Source organism: Sturnus vulgaris, chromosome 3, assembly GCF_052056855.1.
Source record: "Sturnus vulgaris isolate bStuVul1 chromosome 3, bStuVul1.hap1, whole genome shotgun sequence".
Taxonomy (NCBI): domain Eukaryota; kingdom Metazoa; phylum Chordata; class Aves; order Passeriformes; family Sturnidae; genus Sturnus; species Sturnus vulgaris.
In genome coordinates, this window is record NC_142245.1 from 33,102,566 (window position 1) to 33,128,680 (window position 26,115).

General features: G+C 37.0%; 1 protein-coding gene across 3 annotated transcripts in view; it reads left to right on the forward strand.

The window, feature by feature from the left end:
• Window positions 1-26,115, forward strand: part of SDCCAG8 (SHH signaling and ciliogenesis regulator SDCCAG8) — a 105,047-nt gene that overhangs the window by 35,974 nt on the left and 42,958 nt on the right. For 2 of the 3 annotated variants that reach the window (XR_015802269.1, XM_014878063.2), the window contains exons 13-15: window positions 1,855-1,997; window positions 21,302-21,429; window positions 23,541-23,649. Coding sequence is in view for 2 of the 3 variants with exons in the window: in XM_014878063.2 (XP_014733549.2) it covers window positions 1,855-1,997; window positions 21,302-21,429; window positions 23,541-23,649 (380 nt within the window). In the remaining variant the exon portion in view is untranslated. The remainder of the gene's footprint in view (window positions 1-1,854; window positions 1,998-21,301; window positions 21,430-23,540; window positions 23,650-26,115) is intronic. The other variant, XM_088161332.1, reaches the window with a different exon arrangement.

The window sequence follows — 26,115 nt, forward strand, 5'->3', positions numbered from 1 at the left end:
TTTAAAGTACTTAGCTGATGTTTTTGGACTAATTTGTGGTTTGGGTTTGTTGAAAGGTGTGCTGAATGGAGGTACTTTTAAAGCAGATTTTAGGAATGTTGCAGAACTTCGATATCTAACTTATGAAGACAGTGACAAGTTCATGTCCCTATTGACTATGAATGGAGAAATAACACTTATGAACTTCTACTGTTAAGAAGAATAGAGAAGCCACTGAGACTTCTATTTAAAATACACAAAAGTCTGAAAAGTGAAAATGTAAAGCATTTGTAACCGAATATCTTTGAGCACCTGGTTTTAAAATATTCTGTCAGTGTAATAGGTTGTTATATTCTTTAGAAGGGAAGAGTATTAACGATTTTGTAGATAGTAAAACTATCTTTGCATTTGAGCTTGGAATTCCCAATATAATTTGGTAGGAGGTGCATGTGATAAAGCAAGGTGACATTTAAATTCTAATCAAAATTTCCTTCATGAACCTTTATTGAGTGCTCTTTGGGGGGAAAAAAATTGTACAATTAAGTAAATGGCAAATTTTTTAAAACTCCAACAGTATTGAAATGGTGTCGTTTTTCTGGATGAAGTGATGGCATTTGTCTGACATCACAACTTACTATAAGTAGTTTAGGTTAACACTTTTATGGGAGGAAAAGAGACAATATTGTTATATGGAAGTGCTTCAAATGTTTGTATTGGGATGGGGTTATATTCATTTGTTCTTGTAGGATATTTGAATGAATAGTTTTATTAATTGAAGAAGATACTGTGTCTTGTTTACACGAGGAAGCTATGGTATGAGTTTAAAGTATAATCACTATTCAGCACTAACTCCTTATATGAACAATTTTATTCTGTACTACAAATGACCTTTCAGAGTTTAGTTGACTGAAAAATGTGCAAGTTTCCCCCAGCCCCAATGACAAATAAATATGTAGGGAGTTAGTGCAGAACAGTTACTATGTGATAAAACTACATTGTCAGCTTATTCTGTATTCTACTGGTCTTCTTAAAAGCATCCTTAGGACAAAATATAGTATTATTTTACAGATATATTCCTACAGGTACTTGTATGCTTATATGGACTTGAAGAAAAATATTTGTTTCTGAGAATTTCTATGAAAAATATTTAAATTTCTGACAATGTGGTTGGGATAATATAAGTCTAGTATGTGTCACTGGAACTGAAGATGCTGGTCATGCAAACTTGACTGTGGTTATTTGTAAAATAAGTTAATAGACTCATCAACTTTAGTTATTATGTTGACATATAAAGACTAATGATATTAATAGAATAATAGGATTAACAGAAGCTGGTATGTTTAGGGTTCAGATAGAAGTCACAAATACTTCTTTTGTATTGGTAAAATGGTAAAATCACAAAATTACCTTTATTCTCCTGCGTAGTATTAGGTGACAAAGCTAAATGGCCCCTGGTCACTGGATTTGTAATAGGCATTAAAAAAAAAATCATTATCATGAGAGCTATCCTATGTCAAGCAGCTTCTGAAGATGGCCACTGTTCCACTGCCTTTCTGTCTCTAGCACAGTGAATTTAGGCCACAAATATGGAGCCTTCACATGAGAAAAATGGAAAATACTTGAATGCCTGTAACTCTTAAACCACATGAACACAATAACATTGATTGTATATTAGAGTATTTAAATATTAAACACATTTTGGCTATTCACAAGAATGTAATTTCAAATATTTTAATTTGCTTGTTTTGTAGTTTATATCAAATTACTACTTTTGTTCAAAACCAGGAGTGTGCATTATTTTCAGGTGCTTTGATCACTTTTTTTTTGTCCTAAAATTTATCTCTACCTATTTATTTGGTTCTATAATTTTCTAAGAAAATAGAAAAACTGGGATTAGAGCTGGATGGAAACAAACAGCGTTTGGAACAAGCCCAGCAGGATGTGACAGGAGCCAGAGAGGAGTGCCTAAAACTGACAGAACTGCTGAGTAAATCTGAGCACCAACTGCACCTCACCAGGTACCCCTTATCCTATTACATGCTGTAGTACCAATTTCATTCTGCTAATTTTTTGCCACAGGCTTCCCCACAGTTGTTGTAGATACTTGCAGTCTTCGACTACACAGGCAGCCCTCAGTCGTGTTAGAAGTGGAGAATTGAATAAGTGAGTTATGAACTACAAAGTGAGTTATGAACAGTAATTTAAAAAAGTGAATTAGTAGTGTGTAGAAGAAGCAGTCTTCAGCTCTGGCATGGTTTTAGGCAGGAAGAAGAGCAAGGGAGGCTACCTTTTATTTTCTGTTGCTGTGCTTAGTAGGACAAATACATTTGAAATGTTGACACTGTAGTGTAGAGCAGCACCTTTGAGCATAGGAGTTTTCAGATTAATAACCTGAAATTTCTTCAGCAAAATGACCAGGAATATGTATATACATATATACAATACATAATATATAATACATATAATATATGCATATACATATATAATTTTTTCTGTATGAGGTAAGCTCAAGTAGGTGAGGAGTGTGTTTCAGTCTCTTGCTCAGTGAAGATGCAGTACAATGCATTATGTGATGAGAGACCTCCCTTGAGCATATTCTCTCCTTGGGTATAGATCCCAATGTCTTTTGCTGCACTATTCATTGCATATTTCTAGAAAACTCCAGAAGATTGACATGCCAATTATTCATTGCAACTTGAGTTTGGGTAACTGCAGAACTTTTTTCATTTTACCTTGGAAAATGCTATTGTCCAACTGTTTGCAAGCTTTTGGTTGTATGTGTGCGTTTTTTGTTCCATTGCCCTGCTCCCCCCAAGAATGAACATCCATAAACAAATCTGGCAGCTTTCACTCAGTACTTAAGAGAAAAAGTTAAGTTAGTTTAAATTTTTCATGGGGGAAAAAAAAAGCTCAGATTTTTATCACTTAACAGAAGTCTGTGTGTTTATCCAAGTCTTGTACTTTTTGGGCTTTGTGAGAATTCTGCCATTGAGTAAATGGAAATAAAATAGAGCCTTGTCTAAACTATTAAATTCAATGAATCATTTTTTTATTCAGCTAAATTTCTGTGTAATTCAGAGCACGGTTGTTTAACAGATGGAAGAAAGTACCACTCTAACAGCCTGTATTTAGAGAAAAAAATATGCTAGAGGTTAATGAACTTGAAAAAAGTTTTGGGTGAGTTGTTAAGATATCTAAAGTTTGGATTTAGCAGAACTTTATTAATAATGATTTGTTGTGATAGTTAACCAAATGGCTTTACCACTCTCCTTTTAGCAAAGGCTGATTATATGCAATAAAGCTCTGGATATCTTAGAGGAAATCTGACTAGCAAATTTATAATTTTTCTTTTTTTTTGTGTGTGTGAAAATACTCAAAATGTAAAAATAAGAACTATTGCCTGCTTTTACATAGCAAAGTAATTAAAGCTAATATATGGATGATTCAGGTAGCTTTTTGATGTGTAGTCTCTAACTCGGAAAGTTTCTGAGATGCAAATCATTAGAGACAGGGAACAGTATTTTGGGCAAGTAATGCTCTGTACTGGCCCTCTTCTCATACAATTTCACAGATGCCTGCTTTTTGAGACATGCTGAACTGCCATGACTCCTTTGACCTAGTGCAGACACTTGTGCAAAGTCCTGATCTCCTTGGGGTTTTCTTAGTTGTTTGGAGATTTTTTTAGTGGGTTTGGGGTTTTGATTGGTTGGTTGGGTATTTGTTCTTTTTTTTTTTTTTTTTGAGTTGGTTTTTTTTTTTTTTTTGTATTACTGTGCATTCATGTTTGGCATCTCCTTACAAGAACTGAAATGTTTTCTATGCTGACATGTATTTATTGGAAAAATGTATATGGGCATAGATTATATTGAGACATGGGAAATAGGTTCAAATTATTTTTTTCTTGACATTCCCCAAATTCTATAACACTTTGTAGATTTTTGTATTCTCTGTACACTTGGACTGTCTGTCTGCTTTCCAGGAATACGTTAGGTGATGTTGCTTGAAGAAGAATGAGGAAAAAGAGATGAGCGATTCACCGCTCCTGATCTTTTACCCGTTTTCCCTTTGAACTTAAATTTGTAGGGCAGGATTTGCAATGTTCTTATAGTGTCTCCTGTTTTCCCTGCCTGACAGAAGAAAGCATCCCCTACTGAAATGACACTTGTCCTTAGCCTGTACTTTCTTCCTCTCAGCTCACCTCACCTCCTGGCAGAACAGGTTTTCTGTGCTAGTGAAGGTATAAAAGTTACATGTCTCTAGTGGCATTAGTTTTGCATTTTGAACTCAGTATGTTTTTCTTGGATTGTACATCCATAGTCGTTGCATGTAAATTATATTCACTTATGGTTTGCCTTCTTTTAATTATTCCCTTCACCTCAAATGGCAACTGTGTCAGTGAAAATACTTGAAGGGTAGGGGTAATAGCAATCCTCTGGGGGTTGTAGACTCATTCACTGTGGCGCTTGCCAAGGAAAACAGATTTTAAGCTCTAGAGTCCTGCCTGTGGGAGGTTGCTGCAGAAATTGCACTGATTTAGTACATCTCTTGGGTATTCTGGCCTTGGCCTCATCTTGCTGATTCTCTTCTTTTCAGAAGAGGACCAGCTGGTTCACTCCAAGTCTTCTCACAACGCTGGAGTTGAGGGAGGCCTGTACTGCTGTTACACTGTTGTGGATAGTCTTTCTGTTGCCTTGCATGACCTGTCTGTGCTGTTCTGGCAGAAATTAGAGGTAGCTGAAGAGGTACAGAAAGAATTATTTGTTTTTTATGACTTACTGCATTACTAAGGAGAAACACTTCACTAATCCCCTGATTCTACGTTTGGATATTGTAAATAAATGGGATTATAAAATGAATAAAAGAACTTTGGATTTTAATGTACAAAAATGAGATAAATGTATATGAGAGGAATAAATGAGAGAAAACATGCAGTCTGTGTCATGAGAAAAGAAAGTACTCTGCAGAACAGCACTCTTCTCCAGGAGTCCCACTTCTTCGCTGTATCCTAGTTTTCAGACACTGTTGATTGATTACCAGCTAAACAGCTTCTAACTTAACAAAATGTACTTGTTAAAAATGAAGAAAAAAAGGTTACAATTAGCTATTCTAAACCATTGCCACAGAGTTTAAAATTGCCTTTTCCTGTCACCTTTCTTCCTGGAGCAATATGTTGCTTAGAAATACTTGCTATTAACATGCACTTTCTGCTATTGAATCTAGTTAGTAATTCTAATTTGTATGTCTTCAAAAGACTGGGGAAATACAGAACTTGTACTGTGTAGTTTTGCTTGTCAGTCATGTAACTTTGCAGATGTCACCATGCTATGAGACTGACCATGATTGTTTAAAGTTTTCTTGGAGGTTTGTTTTGCCCCAGTTTCAGCTTTGAGGTTATAGTAGTAGGAGAATCTTACGACATTAGTTCTTAAGTCAATGTTAAATTGCTCTTACTTTGGCAAGGTTAGGTGTTGCTAATTAAGCTTACCTGAAGCCCTTCTTCAGGGAGTAGAAAACATACAGGTCTGTTGTTCTTTAGTTAATGAGAAAATAGTCATTAAAAATCATGTCAATATGCTCATGGAAAAGACGATGTGAAAGATGCAAAATGTTAACAACTTGTCGGGATCTTAGTGTGCCATCTAATGTAAAAAAAAATTTCCCTATTCTTGTGTAACAGAATCATCATTAAAAAACTTTCCTCTTTTTCTTTCAAACCAGATCTGGAGGTATTATTTGTTTCCGTTTCAGTCAGATGTAGTTCCTGTTCACATATGCCAAATAAGTTAAATAAATCCTAAGAAGTGAGGGAATCATCAAATTTCAAAATTGAAATTTTATTATGTCATCATGCATTTTCTCAGGTATGAAGATAGATAGATACATAGATGGCTCAAGATATTTTTGACTGAAACATCATCTGAAATTTGATAGGAAATATAATTGACTAGAATAGAAGCAGATTTAGCTTAGTTTAAATTCTATTATTCTTGTTTGCTCAAATGAAACACTCTAAGAACTCTAAGGCCAGCTTGTAGGTAGGGGAAAGATTACTAAATGAACACGTGCTTTCACGTTCAGGTGAGCCACCAAGCTGCCCGGTCCCTGTGTCACTGTCTTGAAGGACTACAGCTTATATTATAGTGAGTCAGTGAGGGTTGTTTTTCTTGATTATTGTTTTTCCCCTATTAGGTGATATTTCTTCCCACTTTTTGACAATTATATGATCTCTAGAAAGCAGCATCTCTAACAACATGCCAATTGGGTTTTAGCAGTGCTATAGTCATCCTGCTGTACATTGGTGTTTCTTGCTAGTTTCAGTGACTCCATTAAGGCTAATTTCTATTACATGTACAATAAATAGAGCACATATCCTTCCAGGTTAATGTGGCATTATTTAATCTCTAAAGCTCTGGTGATGAGCTGTATGTCATCACCAGTGTTCCTTGTTAGAATTTGCAGCCTGCGTCAGTCATTGTTTTCCCTATTTAAGCTATACTAATAAATGATAAAATGTAAACTTCCTGGTGGTTACAAACAGCCTTTGAGGCAGTTGCACAATACTTAGTATTTATTGTTTGTTTTTTTTCTAGTAGTATCTATTAGCAACATACTTCATACCATGCCTTTTCCAACAATTTTAGTGCCTTAGAGTCCATCGTCTATGCTGTGAAGGAGTTTTGGAGAAATGTTGTTAGTCATATTAAAAACTGAGATATACTTAATCTTCTCAGACTGACTGATGAAAGGACCAATAACACTAGAATTGGGAGTGTGTGGGGAGGAAGCAGAAATGAGGTGTAACCAGCGATTGATTTTTAATTTTTTTATAGCCTGCTCATCATATCCAAAAGCATTATTTTAAAATGCAGGGATGAGTGATAACATGAAACAACTCTGATAACTAATAAACTTTTTAGATTCTGCTTCGTATGTTTACTTTTCATTAAATTTAGGGACGGTTGCGACTATGTTGTTGTGATTCAGTCAACATTTATTTCTATCTGGTTTTCATATACAAAGGCATCAGGATGCCAGAAAATAAACTGTTAACGGAGAATTAACTTCTTTGGCACGATTTCATACTTATCTCCAAATTAAAGAAAATGAAATGGGCAGAAGCAGAGTGTAGATTACCTCTTTTTTGTCAAAAATGGTGGGAATTTGAAAATTAATAATAAAAAAGGGAACAGATGCAGTAACATGCCAGAGGGAGATTAATGTGGAGAGTAAAATCTGTGAGCAACAAAACTGAAGCAAACTGAATCAGTGGGAGGTGGTTGTACAATCAAAATCAGGATAAAAGAGAAATTACAAACAACCCTGCACTTGTCAAAGTAGTAGTAATGAAATCCTGACTCTGCCAGCAGCGAGAACCTGTGTTAGCACTTTGGGGTAAGGCCGGGAGCCGGGTGCCAGGTAGGAGGGCAGCGCGAGGCTGCTGGGCGGCAGCCATCGCGTGTGGAACAGATGGCGGGCAAAGCTGGCCGGGGAGGGGCTCCTTCGCAGAGCTAATCAGACAGTAACGGATAGGGCAGCTGGGAGGACTGACCACCGCCAGGCGAGCGGCGGGGTAGCCGCAGCCGTGCGCGATGTGTGCAGTGGTGTGCCCGCCGGCCGCACGCGAGACCTTCCAAGGTCTTTGCGGCGCCGCGGCCGCGCAAAGTTGTGAGGCGGGCGGGGACGGGCCCGGGCCCGGCCGGCTCCGCGGCCTCCGCGGCGTCGAGAGCGGCCCGCGGGCGGCACCGCTCCCCCTCCGCCCTCAAAAACTCTCTTTGCTCTCGGCCCTGCCCTCTGATAAGCTTACGTGGTCTCGTGTTTTACCGTATGTAGCGGTATAGCGAACGGAGAATGTGGCGAGTGACAGAAACGCGAAAGCACGTGGGTCCGGGGACCGATCCGGGAAAGCGATAAGGAAAGTTTGCTCCCGTTGAAAGGCGGGAGAGCTGTAGGTCGGCACCTTCCCACAGGGCTGGGCCCCTCCAATGAATGGAACCAGCTCTCTCATGTTTTATTTTTGCTCGAAAGAGGCACTTCCCTACTCAGAAATGAGAGCTTGAGAGGAATGAATGGAGGTCCGAGCCTTCTGATCCCGAGTCACATGAATAATTTGACTCACGTAAGAAGTAAAGATCAATAGGATTTCTTGTGCAAGTCAGAGGTAGTCATGTGTGAGAGGATTACGGGGTCATGCCCTGTGTTGATGACTGTCAGCTTGAAAGGGAAATGAAAACAAAATTTTGTCCAGGAAAGGGGAAATAAAATCCTGAAGTGTAATAAGGGAGATCTTACCTACTGCTACCTTGTTTTGTTTGATCAGGATACGTGATACTTTTTAGACAATTTTAACAAAAAAAAACTACGTGTCCTGCATCTGTTTTTTGAACTTGTATGTATCTTGTCTGCAGAAGGTTTATAGCTTGGCTCAATTACCCATTTTGAGCAGGGAGGGGAGGAAATATTACAGGGATTTGAAATAGGTAGTATAACATAGCCATATGCTATTTATGCAGCAGTTTCTGCAATAAATCTAATTTGGTGCTGTCAAAAAAAATTAGACTTATTTGCTATAGCAGCACATTAGTAAATGATTGTGGTAGCTTTGAAAGTTGTCATTCACTCTGCTTTACTTGCAATTGAATCTTGCAGAGCTTTTTTTTTTTGTTCCTCCTTCTTTTTCCCCTGAGCAACTCTATGAAAATCTGAGTTCTTTGTCCTGCAGCTGTAGAAACTGCAAATATTTTCACTACTGAAAAGAAGGGCTTTACTTTAAGGTAATTGAAGAAGGAGGTGGAAGAAAGAATTGCCTCTATTGTTAACAATCATATGAATGTATATGTGGAAAAATCAATAAAGTGGTGGGGGATAAATTTCTCCCTTGCCTACAGGTTTTCATAGTGCAGCTGAAATTGTTTATCTGATTATACAGCGTGTAGATAAATTAGCTGCTCTGCGTTATTATAGAAGGTAAAATATTTTACCTGCCATGATAAGACCATATGCTGCTTTATGAAGACTGATACTGAGTGATTTGAAATAAATCGGTTCTGTCGTCTTCTGGCAGTGCCTTGTAAAATTTTCGAAGCTGATATACTTTGTGTCAAGATAACACACAATTATTTGAATATCATTCTATTTAATATTTTAAACGTATTTAAGTGATTGTACAAATATATAAAGACTGTTGATAAATTTTATAATGGAAGGAAAGAAAATGTAAGTGAAGGAGTAAAGAACAAATTAAAAAATCATATGTTCATTTTGAACATTAAAGTATTTATAAATTATTATTAATTTTAAACGAGTTTGAACACGGTTAACAATTGTATTTATTGTCCTACAATAAATATTTCTTAAGGAAAAGGCAGTAATACATTTTCAGATTTTAGTATTAGATTCATCTAAATTTTTCTTCACAGCATTTAAACTGCAACTGGTCACATCAGTGATCACATCAGGTTGTTGAGGCAGCCAAATTGCTACTGCAGTTAGAGTGTGCTTCAGGAGCAGTGACAATACTTAAAGCGCTTTGGAGCGAGTGGTGAATTCAGATGAAACACTGAAGAGACTAACTGCTGTAGAAAACAAACATCTTTATAAGGTCTTTGTTTTGAGCAGTTATTATTCAGCACTAACAGTAATAAGTTTATGAGTGTGTATCAAATATTTACTTTGGTCTCATTCAAATTAGGTTTTTTTATTTGTGTGACTAATGACAACAGGATAATGATTTATTTTTTTGAACCAAAGAAGTCTTTCAGATACATGTATTCAAGGCTGCTGGATTTTTTGCTGAATTTGCTACTGGAAAAAATGGTTCTGATTTTTATCATTATTTCTGATTTGTTCTAAAGCTTTTCTCTCAAGTACATCGAAAGCTTGTTTTTACAATAAGCTAAAATGTACTTTTTCTGTCAGTGCTTGGTATTTGTGAACTTCAACAATTTTAAAAGCTGTCTTGTGCTTTCAGAAGTATATTCAAAGTTGTTTATTGAATGCAGTCGCAGCGGTTGTTGATTTGTGGGTATTTTTTCTTTGCTGTGCAAAATTCCCCTCCTGAAGTTCTTGTCTAGAAAAAAAAAATTTCAACTGAGATCCCAAACTGTCCTCAGCTGGAGACGTTATCCAACTTCACTTTGAGGAGCATGAGCCTGTAGGTTGTCATTGCTGTAGAAAGTGGCTGGCGGCTGGAGGGAGGAAGGAGAGGAAATCACCTGAGCACGCCGGCCTTGGCCGCCTGGCTGCTGTCCTGCCTCAGGCGTCCCTTGGCTGGGCAGGAGAGGCTGAGCTGGGACATGCCCGTCCTGAGCGAGCTGATGAGCTGCTGGCGGCCACTTGACAGGGCTGAGCCGCTCGGCCTGGCTGTGCTGGCAGCGTGGCAAGGTTAATAGTGTGCTGCTCTTGGTTGCCCCTGTGGGTTAAGCGGTTTGCATGTCAAACTATAGTTTTGCAGAAATTGGAGCAACTCTTCTTGATTGGATTCTTGTTGGTCATTTGGCTTCTATAGGACTTAAATCACTGGGGAATTAAAGTGTCTCTGTGGTCAGGTGGGACACTGCTGCACACTCTTTTTGTACCAGGGTTCCTCTTTTATTTCCAGTGCATTTGTTCACCTGCATCTAGTTTCCTATGGAAGAAGACCATAGCATCAGAAAATACTTCATTGCAAATGCAGGGACTAGTCCCCATGTAATTGATAGATCACTATTAAGTTTTTATTCAGCTAAACTTAGGCAGTATTTGTCAATGCAATTTTCATTAAAGACAAATTCAGACCTAACATAAGTATAAATGCATTTCTGCTAATGAGATTGGATTACCTCCTGGATTTGATCCCAGAAAACTTTACCTTAAATTCATTTTTGGTAAAGGGATAATAAAATGGGTGGCTTATTGTAATTGCCTACAAAACTTCAAATATGTATTTTATTTTCTGGTATTGTTTTTAATCTTGGTGAAAAGTTATCTTTTTTTTTAAAGGATACCAAGGTATGCTGTGAAATTGAAGGTATTTCTTGTTTTAGAAGACTAAGAATGTCAGAGAGGTTAGTTAATAATTCAGGAACTTTTGGTTATTAGAATGTATTCCTGAAAAGAAATATGGACACAGGAATTGCTAAAAATAATGTATCCTGTTGACAATAAGAATTTTGTTTCAGCCCTGACAAAGAATCTTTAGAATTTGCCTCAATGTGGAAGGCAGTATTCTAACAAAGAGTTGCATTTATGGGTTTTACAAGGCTTGAAAACAAGAAAAAATATTGATTTTTTTTTTCTTTAAATAGTGTTGCATTTGAAACATCAGTAGGTAAGGCAAAAAAAATGCTGCAGATTAAATAATTTAAAATGAGTGCTGTTGGCCACTTCAAGGTTTTACTGTAAACTTACTCATTCTACTGTTCCCATTTTCTCTTTGTATTTTTAGTCAATAGCTCTGTTAAGTCAGAGTCAAAAACCTTCATTTATTATTTTATTTTTAATATTTTTATGAGCCTTTTCCACTTCTTCACATAGCTCTGCAAAGTCTTTCTCAGACTGTGCTAGCCCTAGCAAGAAGGAACAGATACATGTATTTGAAGGGAAGCACGTTAGCTGTTGGAGTTAACAAATAATGATTAAAAGCTATTCTTTTGCTTCTTACTATTTCTCCTATACCTCAAACTGATCTTCACAAATACAGGACTGTAAAGAACTTCATCTGCTGCTGGTTAGCAGAAGTGGATTTAAATCTACACCGACAGTTCATTTGACAATGACCTTGAGGGGCTTTGCTTCTTGAAGAAGAAAGCAGAAGCTTGCGGTAAACAAAGTTCACTTCTGACAGATGGATTGAATGACAGAAAGGTTGCGAGTGCCAGAATAGCCCTGGCAGAGGAGGAAATGTTCAGTGGAATCCAACAGGAGAGGAGGTGTGAACAGGTGCAGGGTTGCTGACGGAAGGGGAACCAGATGGAAGGAGCCAGAGCCAGTTTATTTAAAGGAAAAGGCAGAAAACACTGAAAGGCTGTGCGATCAGTGGCTAAAAGTGTGCATGGAAGAAGGTAAAAATTCACAAAGCAAAACTGCACAGTGGGATATCTAGCACTTAGCATAATGGTAGTAATTTGTGAGTTTCGTTTTAAAGTTGCTATTGAAATATGTTTCTCCCTTACTCTTGACAGCATAAAGAAGAGATTTATAACCTGTCCAAAAAAAAAAAAAAAAGCCTAACAAAACCATCCACCAAAAACCTCAACTGTTATATTGCCTGTCCATTGTTTCTAATACTGCAGGCAGTTACAGTCAGAATAATATAAGAATTATGCCACATCTCAACATATGAATAAAAGGCATAAGGCTCGATTTTTATTTTTTTAACTCACTTGTTTGTATCTAGTTTATGTGACATGTGGACAGATGAGCATGATTTTCATTAGGATGTTTTTGTAAGATCTAGACCAAATCAACAACAGTCAAGTACAGTGTAATGTTAGCACAGTATTTCACATCTTTTTTGCTTTTGGTCATAAGTCTGTCAGTTTTCTGGAATGTGTGGTATCTTGCTGTAGGATGGGGTAGAAATCTAGCTTACCCTAGATCAAATTCTCTGAAAAATCAAATATTGTCTTTCAAATTGTCATCCGGAAAAGTGCTTTGTTCTGTCAAATAATTCTGCTTCTTCCCAAGCTGTTCTTGTGAGGCTTGGTCCTTTGGAGGCAGGGAACAAACATTCCTCAACTTCTTCCCGACTTCAGCAATAGTTGGGGATCATTATCAACTTCCACACTGCAGGCCTGTGGCACTTTAAGTGCAGGTTGTGTATCCGTACCTAAGGTGTGTGAAAAATGCAGGTAAGTGTTGAGCAGTCACTCACAGTGCATCTGTGATCTACTGGATCGTTCAGCTGTGCTGAGCTGATCTGTATCAGGTGTGAGCACACAGGCACTTTCCTTTTTAATTAGCTAGAGCATGCAATGCCGTGTTTATGCTGACTTTATGCCAGCTGTAGGAAGGACAGATGATACCTGATTCAGCATAAAGCTTGCTGGTACAAAGTTAACGTACCAAAAACATTGGGTTTTTGAACAAATTTAAATTGGCAGAGTTCATAGCAGATCAGGTCTCTGCATCATTTAGCTGCATCATTTTTTGATTCAATGGTAGGAGCCTGATGGCTGGATTTATTGTATTAACAAGCTGAGCCTTGGAGTACAGAGTCACAGTCATTTGAACCTGGTCTGAGCCTATGCTGTTGCTGAAAAGGCAAGTCCCTAGAGTGGCAATATATGCCTGTGTCTGGCCACATGTTGCCAGGCCCTTGCTTCTGCTGACACTGGAAGACTGGCACCTGTGTGATCAGGTTATTCAGGGAGTTATTCAGATTGAAAAAGAATAATCTCTTGAAGAATAGTTTGTGTGAGTGCTCATTGTAAGAGGATGAAAAGAAGGGACCACACCTCTTATGCTGACATTGTCTTCCTTAAATGTGTCCTGAAGCTGCATTGTCAGATTCATTCATTGTCAGGTGCCAAATTCAAGAATCACCATAAATCAAGAAAATTACTCCTTTATTTTAAATACAGGGAAAATAATTTGTGTAAATTTGTGTCTACAAAACACATACCTGTAAAAGTCTTCTGTGTTAAGCAATTATTTCAACATACAGTCATTTGTAAAAGTGGCTCGTGGAATAAAGAATATTCTGGAGAAACATGTGCAATATTGGAAGTGCTCAGACTACGTACTAAGACTTCACAAAAATCACCTCTCCCTGTGCAGCTTCTACTCTATTTGATTGTTTGTTTCTGTAGGGACTTAGGATCCACATAGTTCACAATCTGATGGTAATAGTCATGAGAAAATGGATGTTTACTTACAAGCTACATATCTTGATGGCCAAGCTTATAAATGGTCAAGAAAAATCAGATTTTGATTCCAAGTCAGTATATTTGACCTAATATGAGATATTAATTACTGATAGAGGCACTTTTTTATTTAACATCAAAATAGAGGAAAGCTAATGATGATATTTGCCTTTGACTTGATATACAGAGGACTGTTGAGGTTGAAGAGAAGTTATTGAGAAACCGGTCATTTTCTGGATATATCTTGAAGGTTATAGTGCCATAACAGTAAAATCATGTTATAGGCTAGGTGTTAGCAAATTCTTGCTGTTATTGCTGAATGTAAAATAAGAAATACAGTCCTTTCATTTTGTTAACTGACATCGCAGGTAGAGGTAGAGGTGTTGAATTTAACTATGTTCAAGGTTGTTTATTTCATAGAAACTTCCATAGGAGTAACACTCTGTGTCTCTCTGTTCCTGTGCTCCTACAGCTTTTCATCTGTCTCATGCCCATTAATATCTCCAGTTAGTTGAAATCACTTTGAAATAGATTTCAGGTATGGCAAGCAGGAGTAGGAATTTTTTTCTCATGCAGCCATTAATGTATAGTTTTTCCTGGTGCCTCAGTAGGGCCTAAAGGACAAAGGGGAAATTTTAGACTGAAGTGTTTAGTTGTTTCTGTAGACTTCCTATTATATAAAGTGGAAATACAGAAGTTATAAAGCAGTTCCAGTGGTGTGGCTGCATTCTAAATAGAGAGAGATGGAAAAAAAAATTCAGTGGGTACAAGAAAGTTATATGCACTGATTTCTGTGTCAGTAAAATTTAAATTCTTAGAAAAAATAGAAAATAGTATAATAAGTTGACATTATTTGAATTCTGGGAATGGGGATACAGGTGACAAGCTACTTGCATCTTGGGGAAAATTGTTTCAAGCTAATTTGTCAACTAATTGTAGTTAGTCTCTTGATGAGGTTGGAAATCTGTATGGAGCTAAATCTTTTTTTTTTGCCCCCCAAAAGTGTTTCTTTTTATTTGAAGTGTTTTTATGAAATAGTAGTAGCAGCTTGGAAGAGTTGTTTTTTCCAGCCTTTCATCTCAAATAGGGTAGTGAAGTTTCATTAAGTTTCATTAACATACTTCAAATTTATTTCTACTTTCAAGTTATTTCTGTAGCACCTTCTAACTTCCTAGTTCTATATTTAAAGAGCTGGCTTTGACCTTTACATGACTTTTCTAATTACTTGTAATGCTTCTCATGGTTTTCATTGCTTCTCATGGTTATGAGGAGAAAGCTCTGACATTTCATTATTTTAGGAAACTGTATTTCTCAACTAATACAAGAAACAAGAATTAAGTTTTGTTTGGTTGGTTGGGTTTTTTTGAGCCTCAGTTTTCATGAATAGGCCCACATGTATTCTGAGAAATGATGCAGTCCTTCAAATCCACCAATTAATTTAATAGTTGGGTTTCTTCAAAATTTGACCATGCAAATATAGATTTTACTGAAGCTCACCAAACACAGTGTGCTGGCTGGGGCAGTTTCCAGAAACTTGAGCTTTCTGCTGAGAAGACCTGGCAGCCGACTCCAGAATCAGCATCCAGTCAGCTCCCAGAAACTGACAAAAAGAGCAACTCAGTGGGTAATTACCTCAATGGGATACAGGAAGGGCAATTTTTCAGCTCCTTGGAAAGGTTTAAAGAAATGACCTGATCATGATGCTTTTAAAAGATATTTCTACATAATTCTTGAGGAAGCATGCACTCATACGTCTTTTTTTATTTATTTTTTGCCATGAGAACATTCATTTCTTGCCTTTCTTTTGCCTTGTAAAAGCACCAAGAGCCATAAAATCCAATCCAGTGTGGATTTACATAAGCACTGAAAAAATCAAAATCTTTATTACAAAAATTCAGATGGCAGAAAAAACCTATAGTGTTTAATAAGAGGAAACTACTGCACTCCGTCCAGCTGGGTCCTCATTCAGAGTTATTAACTGGGTCTTATTAGATGAAAATTCATAGGCCTTACAAAGGAAGATAACCAAAACAGTCAGTGCTAAACAAAAGGTTGCTAGAAGACTGATTTAAAGGAAAGGGAGAAATCTTGTGACCCTGAGGCTTCTTAGAGAGTTGATCCAAACATATGAGCAAGGGGCATGTCTAGAGCTCTGTTAATTTAGAAGGTTTGGAAAGCAATAATTTTGAATCATAGCTACATTTAAAACCAGCATATACCTGTTTACCTGCAGAATTACAGGTCTTACTGTGTTGCATTTTTTTACTTAAATGTTTGAAAATACTAAGATTGGATAGCATATGATAATAGTAAACACATTCTCCATTGTACATGGCTGAATGGGGTAGTGCAGTGCTGTTAAATTGAAAGGCTGGTCTGAAAAGAGTTACAGAAGTTTTACATTAATAGAGAGAATTATTTAAGACCATTCCTGTGGAGAATGACTTCTTGGCAAATTGGGATTTTTTTCCATGTTTGTAGACCAACCTCTAGACTTGTCTGCTAACCTGAAAAAAATAAAATACGAGCCCTTATTCTTCTGTGTATGACATACTTATGAAGATACATAAAAAATACAGGGGGAAGAAGTTTGTCAAGTGTGATCTTTTTCGGTATACCTTCTCTTACGACCTTTATCATTGTGAGTTTTGAATAGTGTCTAGTAATAAAGTTAAAGCTAGCAAAAAATTTTCTCATGTTTCCTCTTGGAGAATAAGTCAGGTATTGTGACATCTTGTTTCAGCTTTTATACTCCTTTTCTTTTTTTATGTGTGGTTTGTTTGGTTGGGTTTCTCTCCTATAGCCTGAGAGAAGAGCAAGAATACACTCTGATTTTCCATTCTTACTTTGACACTTGTAGCTGAAATAATAAGATAAAATAGTCTATGAGAAGCTGATTCAGAAACGTGCTTGTAATGGACAGTCCACTAGACCTGTATTGTGGAAAGTTTGCAAAACAGACTGCATGACTGCCGAGCCTTTATACCCAAAGTTATTTGGTCTTTAGGGCTCCTAATACATGTAGTCCTTCAAGTCCTACTTTCAGGTGTTTTAACTGATTTGAGTGCTAGATTTTACTAAAGATACTGGGAATAAAATGCTTGGGTAACTCCTCAAAACTTTTCCAGTTTGGTAGAGAATCTTCTGCTATACATTTTTTTTCAAAAATACTGGGAGAGAAAGCTCATTTCCTCGAAAAGAGCTAAGGGAGCCTTCAGCTGAGATCTTTCTTCTGAAGAAATTTGTTGTGCAGTGGCTCAGTGCTGGCCCACTTGGCTACATGTTATCCAGGAAAGAGGTCTGTTCTTAACCACTGAGGCACGTGGTAAAAGCATCAGTGTTAGGCTTGGCTAATCCTCCTGCTGCCCAAGTCCGAGTGTGGGTGCAGAGTTCCAGGACTGGCCATCATTTAGACAAGTCTGGTTAGTTCGGATAGCTCAAGCATTTGGAACACTAAGTGCTAGCTACTCCTTAATGATTTATGAAGTTCAAGTTAAAGGAAGTATATATGAAAGCTGAAATGCTTTATAGTTATATTTTTAAATATAATTAATATGAAAAGAAGATGTCAAAAATAATGCTATGATAATCTCTTGTGTATCACTAAACTGCGATAATTGCTAGAGTATTTTAATTTGTCCAATTAAGTTCATAGTCCTTACTAATGGATCCATTAGCTTTTTTAAAAACACCACACGTTGATCTCATGGAAAAATCAAATAGTCAATATAGGAAGCATGGTTGCTTCAAACTCTAGTTGCTTTCCCAGAAGATTTACTGGCAGGCTCCAGTCAGAGGCCTAATTCTACATTAAGAATCATTCTGGTTTTTATATTTTTATATTTTTACTGTTACTAAACTGAAAAGACTCTTTCAGAAATACATGCTATTGAACTGTGCAGTGAAATTCAAAGTTTTATCAATCTAAGTTCTGTTTTTAACTTGCTGGTTTTTGTTATGTCAAATATGACTTTCATGTCGCTAGTTTTTACATACTTCCTTTTTCTTTACTGCAAAACCCTTTGGCAGAGAGTGGACTTCTCTCATAAATGGATCTATGATCCAGTTTTTGTTTGTTAGTGGTGAAAAAGGTGTTTTGATTGGGGGTTATTTTGGTTTGGGGTTTTATTTGGGTTTTTTTTATTAAATTTGATGGCTCAAATTCAGTGAGCATACTTTTATGTTAGCTTTGAGATCAAAGTGAATTTTCACTTCAGTTGCAGCAAGAATTTTTTTTAAAGTTTGCCAGAGATGGCAATTTTCTTCTTCCTGTGCTATATGCTACAGTTCACAATGCTTTTGTTTTGTCAAGAACATTTGAAAAGCATAACTTTCATGCACTGCAAACCAATGTCGGATTCATTTAGATATGCCAGCCAGTTGATTGAGTTAGCTATGGCTCTTGACAGCCACAATACAGGCTTAAAACAGGTGTTTAGAACTAAAATCACTGTGGAAAACCTGTATTGCAGAACAGGGCTCAAGAAGAGCTTGAGCTTTCTCCATGATTGAGTCTTTGGTTGCTTCTGACTTTATCTCATAGAAGTGAAAGTTTCCTTGAGTTCAATGCATCTGCTTTAGTAAAACTGATCAGTGTTGTGACCAATCAGATGTGCATTTTGATGTGTTTAGTGTTTTGCACTCAGTAGAGCTAGAGTTTGAATTCAAGTAGAGAACAGGCTCGTGCGCTTTAACCCTTCATCTCCTATTTTTTGACCTCTAGAGATGAAGTTTTTAACAGTTCTGGAACAATTAATCATTAGCTGTCACTTCTGATTCAGAAATTACCTGTGTCATCAAAATTAGTCATAGCTTTGCTTTACGTTGTCTCTGTACTCTCTGTTACTGAATATAAGAAATTCTGTAGGTTTTTGTAGGAGGAGACCTCTGATGTCTTCACACTAATGCTGGAGGGACTAAGGACTGTTTCCTTCTGTCTACAGTCCATAGATTTTCTTTTACTCTGAATTGTGAAAGAATTTATTTAAGAAATTGCAATTGGACAGACAGTGTCAAAGCTTTGAGAACTCCTGCAGGAAAGTTGCCAATAGATACTGGAATCTCTTGGGCTGCCTTCTGGAGGTTTAATACTTTCTTTTTTTTTTTCCCTCCATGTGTGTGTTGGGGAAATTTTCAGTTGGAGGGCAGGGGGATTGGACTTAGAGAGCAGGTTCAACTCAAGGATGAAGGATTTGACACTCTGTTTAGACAGATTTGGCACCAGGATATTTTTTCACTCCTGAGAAGTTCTAAGCACCTCAGCTATTGCTCTGTGTGGCATTGAATGTGTTTTAATTCCAAAATCTTCTAATTTCTAAGAAGCTGCTCTTCTGTGTAAGAATTGCCTGTGTTTTTCTAGTTTTGCAACTGAGCTTTTATCCACTGTATAAATAAATCTTCAACCACCCCCTACACACTTCAGCCATAGGTCACCCACCACACATCCATGGTTTCTGCTAGCTTGCTCTATGCAGCAAGTGACACAGGTGAGTGGCTCTTTTGGATGGGTCCCCTACACAGGAAAGTGTTTCTGGTGGCAGTAGATTCTCCATTTATTTTGAACTTGCTAGTTAGCATGAGTTCATCGGGAGGGGCCCTAGCAGTGAGGAATGGACCTTCACAGGTTTGCCTTAGTACCTCGAGCTGTTCAGCTTGCTGCATGCTGAAGGTTACCCCCAGCAGAAGGCAAGCCAGCCAGCTGTGTGCCAGATGACTGCACAGCACCCAACTGCAGACAGCCATCTCACATGAGAACTATTCAATAAAATACTGTGCTGCTGGCACTTTCTTTAGCTGAAAGCATCAGAGGAATGTGAGAGGTGCTGGTGGCTTCTTTTTCCTTTAGTTTTTTGAGCAATCCGGTGTTTAAAACAACTTTCTGAAGATAAAAAACATTTCTAAAGTAAAGGGGTTTGCACAGACTGATTTCCAGAAAATATGGGAAAAATATTTTTAGTAATACTTTCCTTATTTGGAGCTTACACTGAAAAAATGATGGGAGCATCACTCCTTAGGATAGCCCCAATATGATTACAAAACAATTCTGAGAGTGATGTGATAAAGTGCTATTCAATATATGAAATTTCCTTTAAAAATGTGCTTTGTTTCCTTAACGCTCTAATATTTTTGCTATCTAAATGTATTTGCTGTCTTACCTCAGAAGAAACTGCCTGTGATTTCCAAGGGAGTTTTGCCTAAGGTAGGGCTTGAAACATCAGGACCAGGAATTAGTGTAATGTGACCCACCATTTGTATTGCTTTGGGGTAAATTTGAGAGAGAAGATTTAACATTGTGTGTGTCATGCTGAGATATTGCAATATCTCGGATGGGTTATTAGGCACCATTCCAAAGGTTAAGTGCAGCAACCACATGAGATGTGGCTTTATCCTTACATGATCTGTGCCCATGTTCTGTTTTGTAGTCCTCTGAAATAGGTAATATCCCTAGAATAAAACATGTTTATAAGATTTTTTTGAAGCCTATCCCAAGCTATTAAATGTCATTTCAGTAGAAAGGTGTTAGCTCACATCATTTGAAATCTAGAAATCAGTCCTTGTGTTTGTGAACTGACGTTTTAAATGTGCATCCCAATGTGCACCAGATAAATATTCACGACCTTTGGGAAAGTTTAGATCTGAATTTGCAGTTCAAGATCTTTTCTAATTTATATGCATATATCTTTTTGGGGTTTTATTTTCCATGCTCTTTTTGCTTGGCTTGCATTAAATAAAATGCTTCAATGGAGTGTGGTAGTCTAGCATTTGTTTTGCCTCAGGAGTGGATTGCCCCATCTTGCATATCTGGTCAAGTAAATTGCTCTCTTGCCTGCATACTTCAATAATAGTACTGGGCTTTAGACCTTTTTGTACAACCCCCCAGTGAGCAGAACCACAAGGGGCTAGGCCTGTGTGGTGCTAGCAGTCTACTCTATTGTAATGGATGCATTCATCTCCTATTTACATAAATTAATAGTTAAAACTTGTTTGGTTGCTTAAGAAAACTCATTAAGCTTTCAGAGTAGCTGTATCACGAGCACTGTGGCAATCGCTCCCATTGACTTATCTCCTGCTGATTCACTGGGAACCAGTCCATCTCGGGGTCAGGTCCCTAAGCTTCATTGCAGAATTAAATAGCATTTAAAAGAAAATGCAAATAATATGTTCAGTGCAAAGTGAATGTTGGTAAGCTTCTTTATGAAAAAGAGGCCATATTTAAAATTTTTAAAAATAAAATCCTATTTTTGTCTGCTGGGCCAATTTTCTCTCAGGAAATAGATCATGCTTTTTATCCATTTTCTACTAGTCACTGGACAATGCTTGACATTGTAAGAGGTCAGTTTGTATAACTTGAAGTGGGAGGAGAATGTTTAATGTGAAAAACTTGTTATTATTATTGGAATTTTCTGCGTTACCCTTTTAATTTATCCTTTTCACTATATGATTTTTATTTTTCTTTATTACCTATTTGGTTTTTTTTATAGATTGGAGAAAGAAAACATTCAGCACAGCATTAGCAATGAAGCAAAGGCCCGAGCCCTTCAGGCCCAGCAAAGAGAGCAGGAGCTGACACAGAAGATGCAGCAAATGGAGGCCCAGCATGAGAAAACTGGTAGGTGGTAGGGAAAGATTAGAGCCTGGGCACTCACTCACAAGCCAGGCCCACGCCTTACTGTGAAATGACATCAGGAACACCTGTAACCTTTGGCTGGCCGAAGGGAGCAGATGCTAACTACACCGGAGATTCCGAATTACATATTAGTTAGCGTTTAAAAGAGAAAATGGAAAGTATTGCCCACTGTCTGTTGATTTCAGAGTGCTGCTCTCACATCTGCTGCACCATCTGGATTATGAGTTTATTTACCTGTGTTCAAGAAACGTAAAGCTGAGAGAGACCACAACAAAGTAGAAAAACAAAGGGCTTGTTTTTGGCTGGATTTTCAGGCACACATGTTATATAAAGAAAATAGCATCAGAAGCTCTGCGGGAAATGCTCTGAGCTTACAGTTAAAGTCTCCTGAATAGCATTGAACAGTTCCCACAGTACACACATTATAGCTACTCTAAAAGCTTAATGAGTTTGCTTCGGCATCCAAACTGGAGAAAAGCTTTAGCCATTAATCGGTTCTTAATTCACTGTCGCAGCTGGATGTAATTCACTGGCTCCAAATTGATATGTTCCTTTATTTAATCTTTGCAGCCTCAAACATTTTTAGCATTACCATGTGCCCCCCCCCCCCCCACATCCTCAATCTAGAAGAAAGATGTTTAATCCCTTGCATACTTCAGCTTCTCATAATAGGAGACTTCATTGCATTGACTTAGCCCATCAATAACATCTAACTTTAATCTGGAAGTAAAATGGGTTTTCCAAACAAACAAAAAAGAGCTTTTTGTATTATGAAGTACTATGCCAACAACATTAATAGAGGTGCATATTATAAATAAAAAAATTTTTAAAAAGGCATTTTTAAGAGATGAAGTCTGGGACCCATGAGCATGGAAAGGAGGAGGAGCTTCAGCTGTTAAAGAGCATGGCATACTCATGTGTTTAACAAAATACCATATTTACCCATCAGTCATGCAATACTTTCATGAAAACTGTATAACGTATATTAATTATAAGGAGTGTGGGTAATACGTAAGATAGCAGGCATGTTTACATCTGCTATTAAATTTTCCATCCTTTTTTAGTAGTATCACAGTACTAGAGGACCTTTCCATGTGTTCAGGGAATGCAAACAGCTATGTTATGGCTGCTGTCTACACTGTAGGAGAAGAAAAGAAGCTCTTAGAATTATTTTTTCCTCCTTTAGCCAGCACATCTGCAAATGACCATGCATAGTTTTGCACAAGAGAAATGCAGTTTACCCTCCTGGTTCATAAGTTGTCCCAGTATGCAAAAATGAAACAATATTATGTCTGGGTCTGTTTTTATATATCTCTAGTAGGATTAGAAGGAGTTGAAAATTATAGCCATTTATAATGCATATAAAGAAAACCTTGTTTATTTTGACCCTACACACATACAAGGATTTTGGGTAAGAGTGGTCATACTTTCACTGATTTTAAAAGTAGAAATCAAGAAACATCATTTTGCAGTATCTTGCTTTTGAAAGAATAAAGATTACCTGGATGCTAGGTCATGAGTTTAGGTGCAGTCCAAACTGATAGTAAGTGAAAATTACTTTATAAAATGGTTTCATTTCAACTATCACTGGGCAGTAAGTCTAAATTCTATCATTTAAGAATAAAAAATTACATTATTCACGGTAAGCTCAGGACACAGTAAATAATAGAACTGCTGTTTTAAGGAGATACTGAAATGAGTTTACAGTGTGAGCATTTGGGTTGCTGCTGTATCCTGTGCACCAGTTGAGCAAGCAAAAGTCTGCTAAAGCGTGGCTTGCCAATTTTGTTCCTCCTAGAAATGTCAGTGAACTTCTAGCTGAAAAGCAAGCCCACCAGATTAAATATCTAGTCTTCACAGAGATTCTTCTCTTACAAGACCAGATACGGTGGCAACATTGCTTTAACACTTTAGCTAATTCTGACATAGAGCCTTAATTTGGTAAGTGATGATGTCCAAGTAACTGAAGTTCAAAAAACATTTCAAAATTAGAATGAACTAGAAGAAAGAAATTAATATATAGAATTGTTTCTGTGTTAGCTATAAATTTATTTAATTTTAATTATATAGTATCATAATTTTGTTGTTTTTAGTAGAAGAACTGGATTCTTTGCTGACCTCCCAGAATACATTCATAGCAAAATTAAAGGAAGAATGTTTTGTGTTGGCAAGGAAGTTGGAACAAATGTCAGAAAAATACAGGTTCGTATATTTTTCTTAACCTGACCCTTTTATTACTAGGATATGCTTCTTTATTTTTTATTTGTATTTTAATATGTATTATTTTTCATTTTGTCCCAGGTATTACATATCATATCAATGTAATATATGCCCCTTAAGAATTCAGTATAATATATGCTCCTTAAGATCATGTTTCTGACTATTAAATCTAATTTTTTGGACAATTCCAACGTAAACATTGCATAGTGTTTTCTTCCTTGTGTTCATATTCTTAATATGGAGAGTAGAAAATTGTTTAAAAAGCTACAATTCAAGTTTATCTGAAGTTATATTAAAAATGCTGAAGATTCAATGTAAAAACTGGTGTCATAATTATTGAGCTCTTTTCACAGTTCTGCATTACACACTGAATATTATCTATAAAATGTCATCAAAATTGCTTGTCGTTGATGCTCTGATTCTGATGCTTCTTGTTATCAATCAATAGCAGATCTAAGTTCAAAGCCTTAAAAACTGAGGAAGAGAGCAAAACCTGGAAGTAATCATAATTTAAAGAAATACAAAGCTATGGAGGTATCTATTCAAAAGTTCTGTAAGAGAAATATCTTCTAAAGAAAATGTGAACTTTGTAGTTCTTAGCAGCAAATAATTTGATTTTACATTTTAAAGTGTGAAAATAGCATCTGTTGAAACTTTTTTTGGGTTCATATTTAGAGTGGTAAACTGGACTTCAGTGGAGTGTTGACATTCTGTAGCTTCTGTAAATTACATGCAAAGTAAATTTGGTAATTAAGGCTAGTATTCATCTCATGGCTGATGGGAAGTAAGGAAAACACTCAGCAAAGATGAAATTAGTTTTCTAGACAGGATTCTTCTTCTGCTGGGTGGATTTAATCATCCTCTTGAGGTAATGTAAAAGAGGCAACACTCACTCAGGGAGAGAGCTCATTTACCCCAGTACCCTCTTCCTAGGAATGGTCAAAGGGAAATGATTTAAGTAGATGACAGACATATATATATATATATATGTCTGTAATAAATAAAATACATGATGCTTCCCACGGGTACTGCCTCCACTGCCCATCCTACTTCCCACTGAATAAAAGTGTTGACTAGCTGTTAAGTGGCTGAAGTTGGGAGATGAATCCCATCCAGAGTGTTTGGGGAAGAAATGAGAAACTTGAGGGACTGTAAGCAATCTTCCCCTGCAAATGCTGTGAGGGGCACTTGAGAGAGAAGCAAACAGAATTTTTCCTCTGAAAAAGTAGAGCTCTTCTGCTAAAGTAATGCAAAATCCAAATGGATTCAAACCGTGTTATTATTCCAGCAATAAAAAAGCACACAGACTTTGTTGCTAGAGCTCACAGTCGCAGACTAGTAACTGTAAAGGATGAAGGAAAGACAGAAAACATACTGTGAAAACACATTATTCTCTGAAAATAAATACTAGACATTGCCAAGTGTTTCTCCACCTAGCAGCATTAGCTGACTATGTCAAGGACCTGAAAATGGGAAAAGGAGCCCTCTTGTATCTCCAGGAAGTGGTATTTTTTACACAAGAAACTTCCTTACTTATGTAAGGAAGAATGCTTGAAAGTGGTTCTGAGAAGTGGTCCTAAAATAGCTTGAGCTTGTCTTCATTGGAGTGGGAGCTGCTGCAGTCAGTGACAGGGATAGAGAAATAGGTAGAGACAAAAAAGAAGAAGGTAAAAATGAGAACAGCAAGGTGGAACTGGAGATGGTGGAAAATGAAAGACTGATATAGATGGCTTCACAAAGTGATGTGGTCAGGAGATGAGATGCAGAAAATTATTTTAGTCAAGTTCTAAATGCATGATCGGCATGTATGTCTCAGTAGCATCTCTCCAAATGGCAATCTTCAGCTCATTGTCACTGAATGCAGTGTAAAACCACATTCTGGGACAGAATACTGTAGTTTTGTCTTCTGGAAAAAAGCAACAATTTGGAGAAGATTTTATGATTTAGTTCCTATGTACATTAATAAAAGTAGATCCCAAAGCAACAGTGTGCTCTATTTTCACAGAAAATATTTCTCCATATTTTTGACCTTACCATAAACTGAATTTTGGACCTGGATGTGTATATTCTTGATGTACTTCTAGGATCTTTGTGCCTTAATTTCCATGGGTTTAAGAAATAACTGTGTGCTACCAATACCATTATTTAATTGGTGGAACACTCAAGCTCTTTTAATAACAGATGTAGTGGTATGTTTATTTAAATTTTATTTGGTTTGATAAGAAGTACCCATTTGTAATAAGAGACATTTCAAATGTATCTGTGACGACTATATATTTCTACAATTTCAGTGGAATGCATGTGAATGGCACATGTATTTTTGTATTTAATGCAGGTTTTCTGAGAAATCAAAACTGAAGTTTTTGTGTTTATATGTGAGCTGGAACCATTTTTTGAGCTAGTCCCTACACAGAAAGGCGTCAGAAAGACAATGTCAGACGAATTATA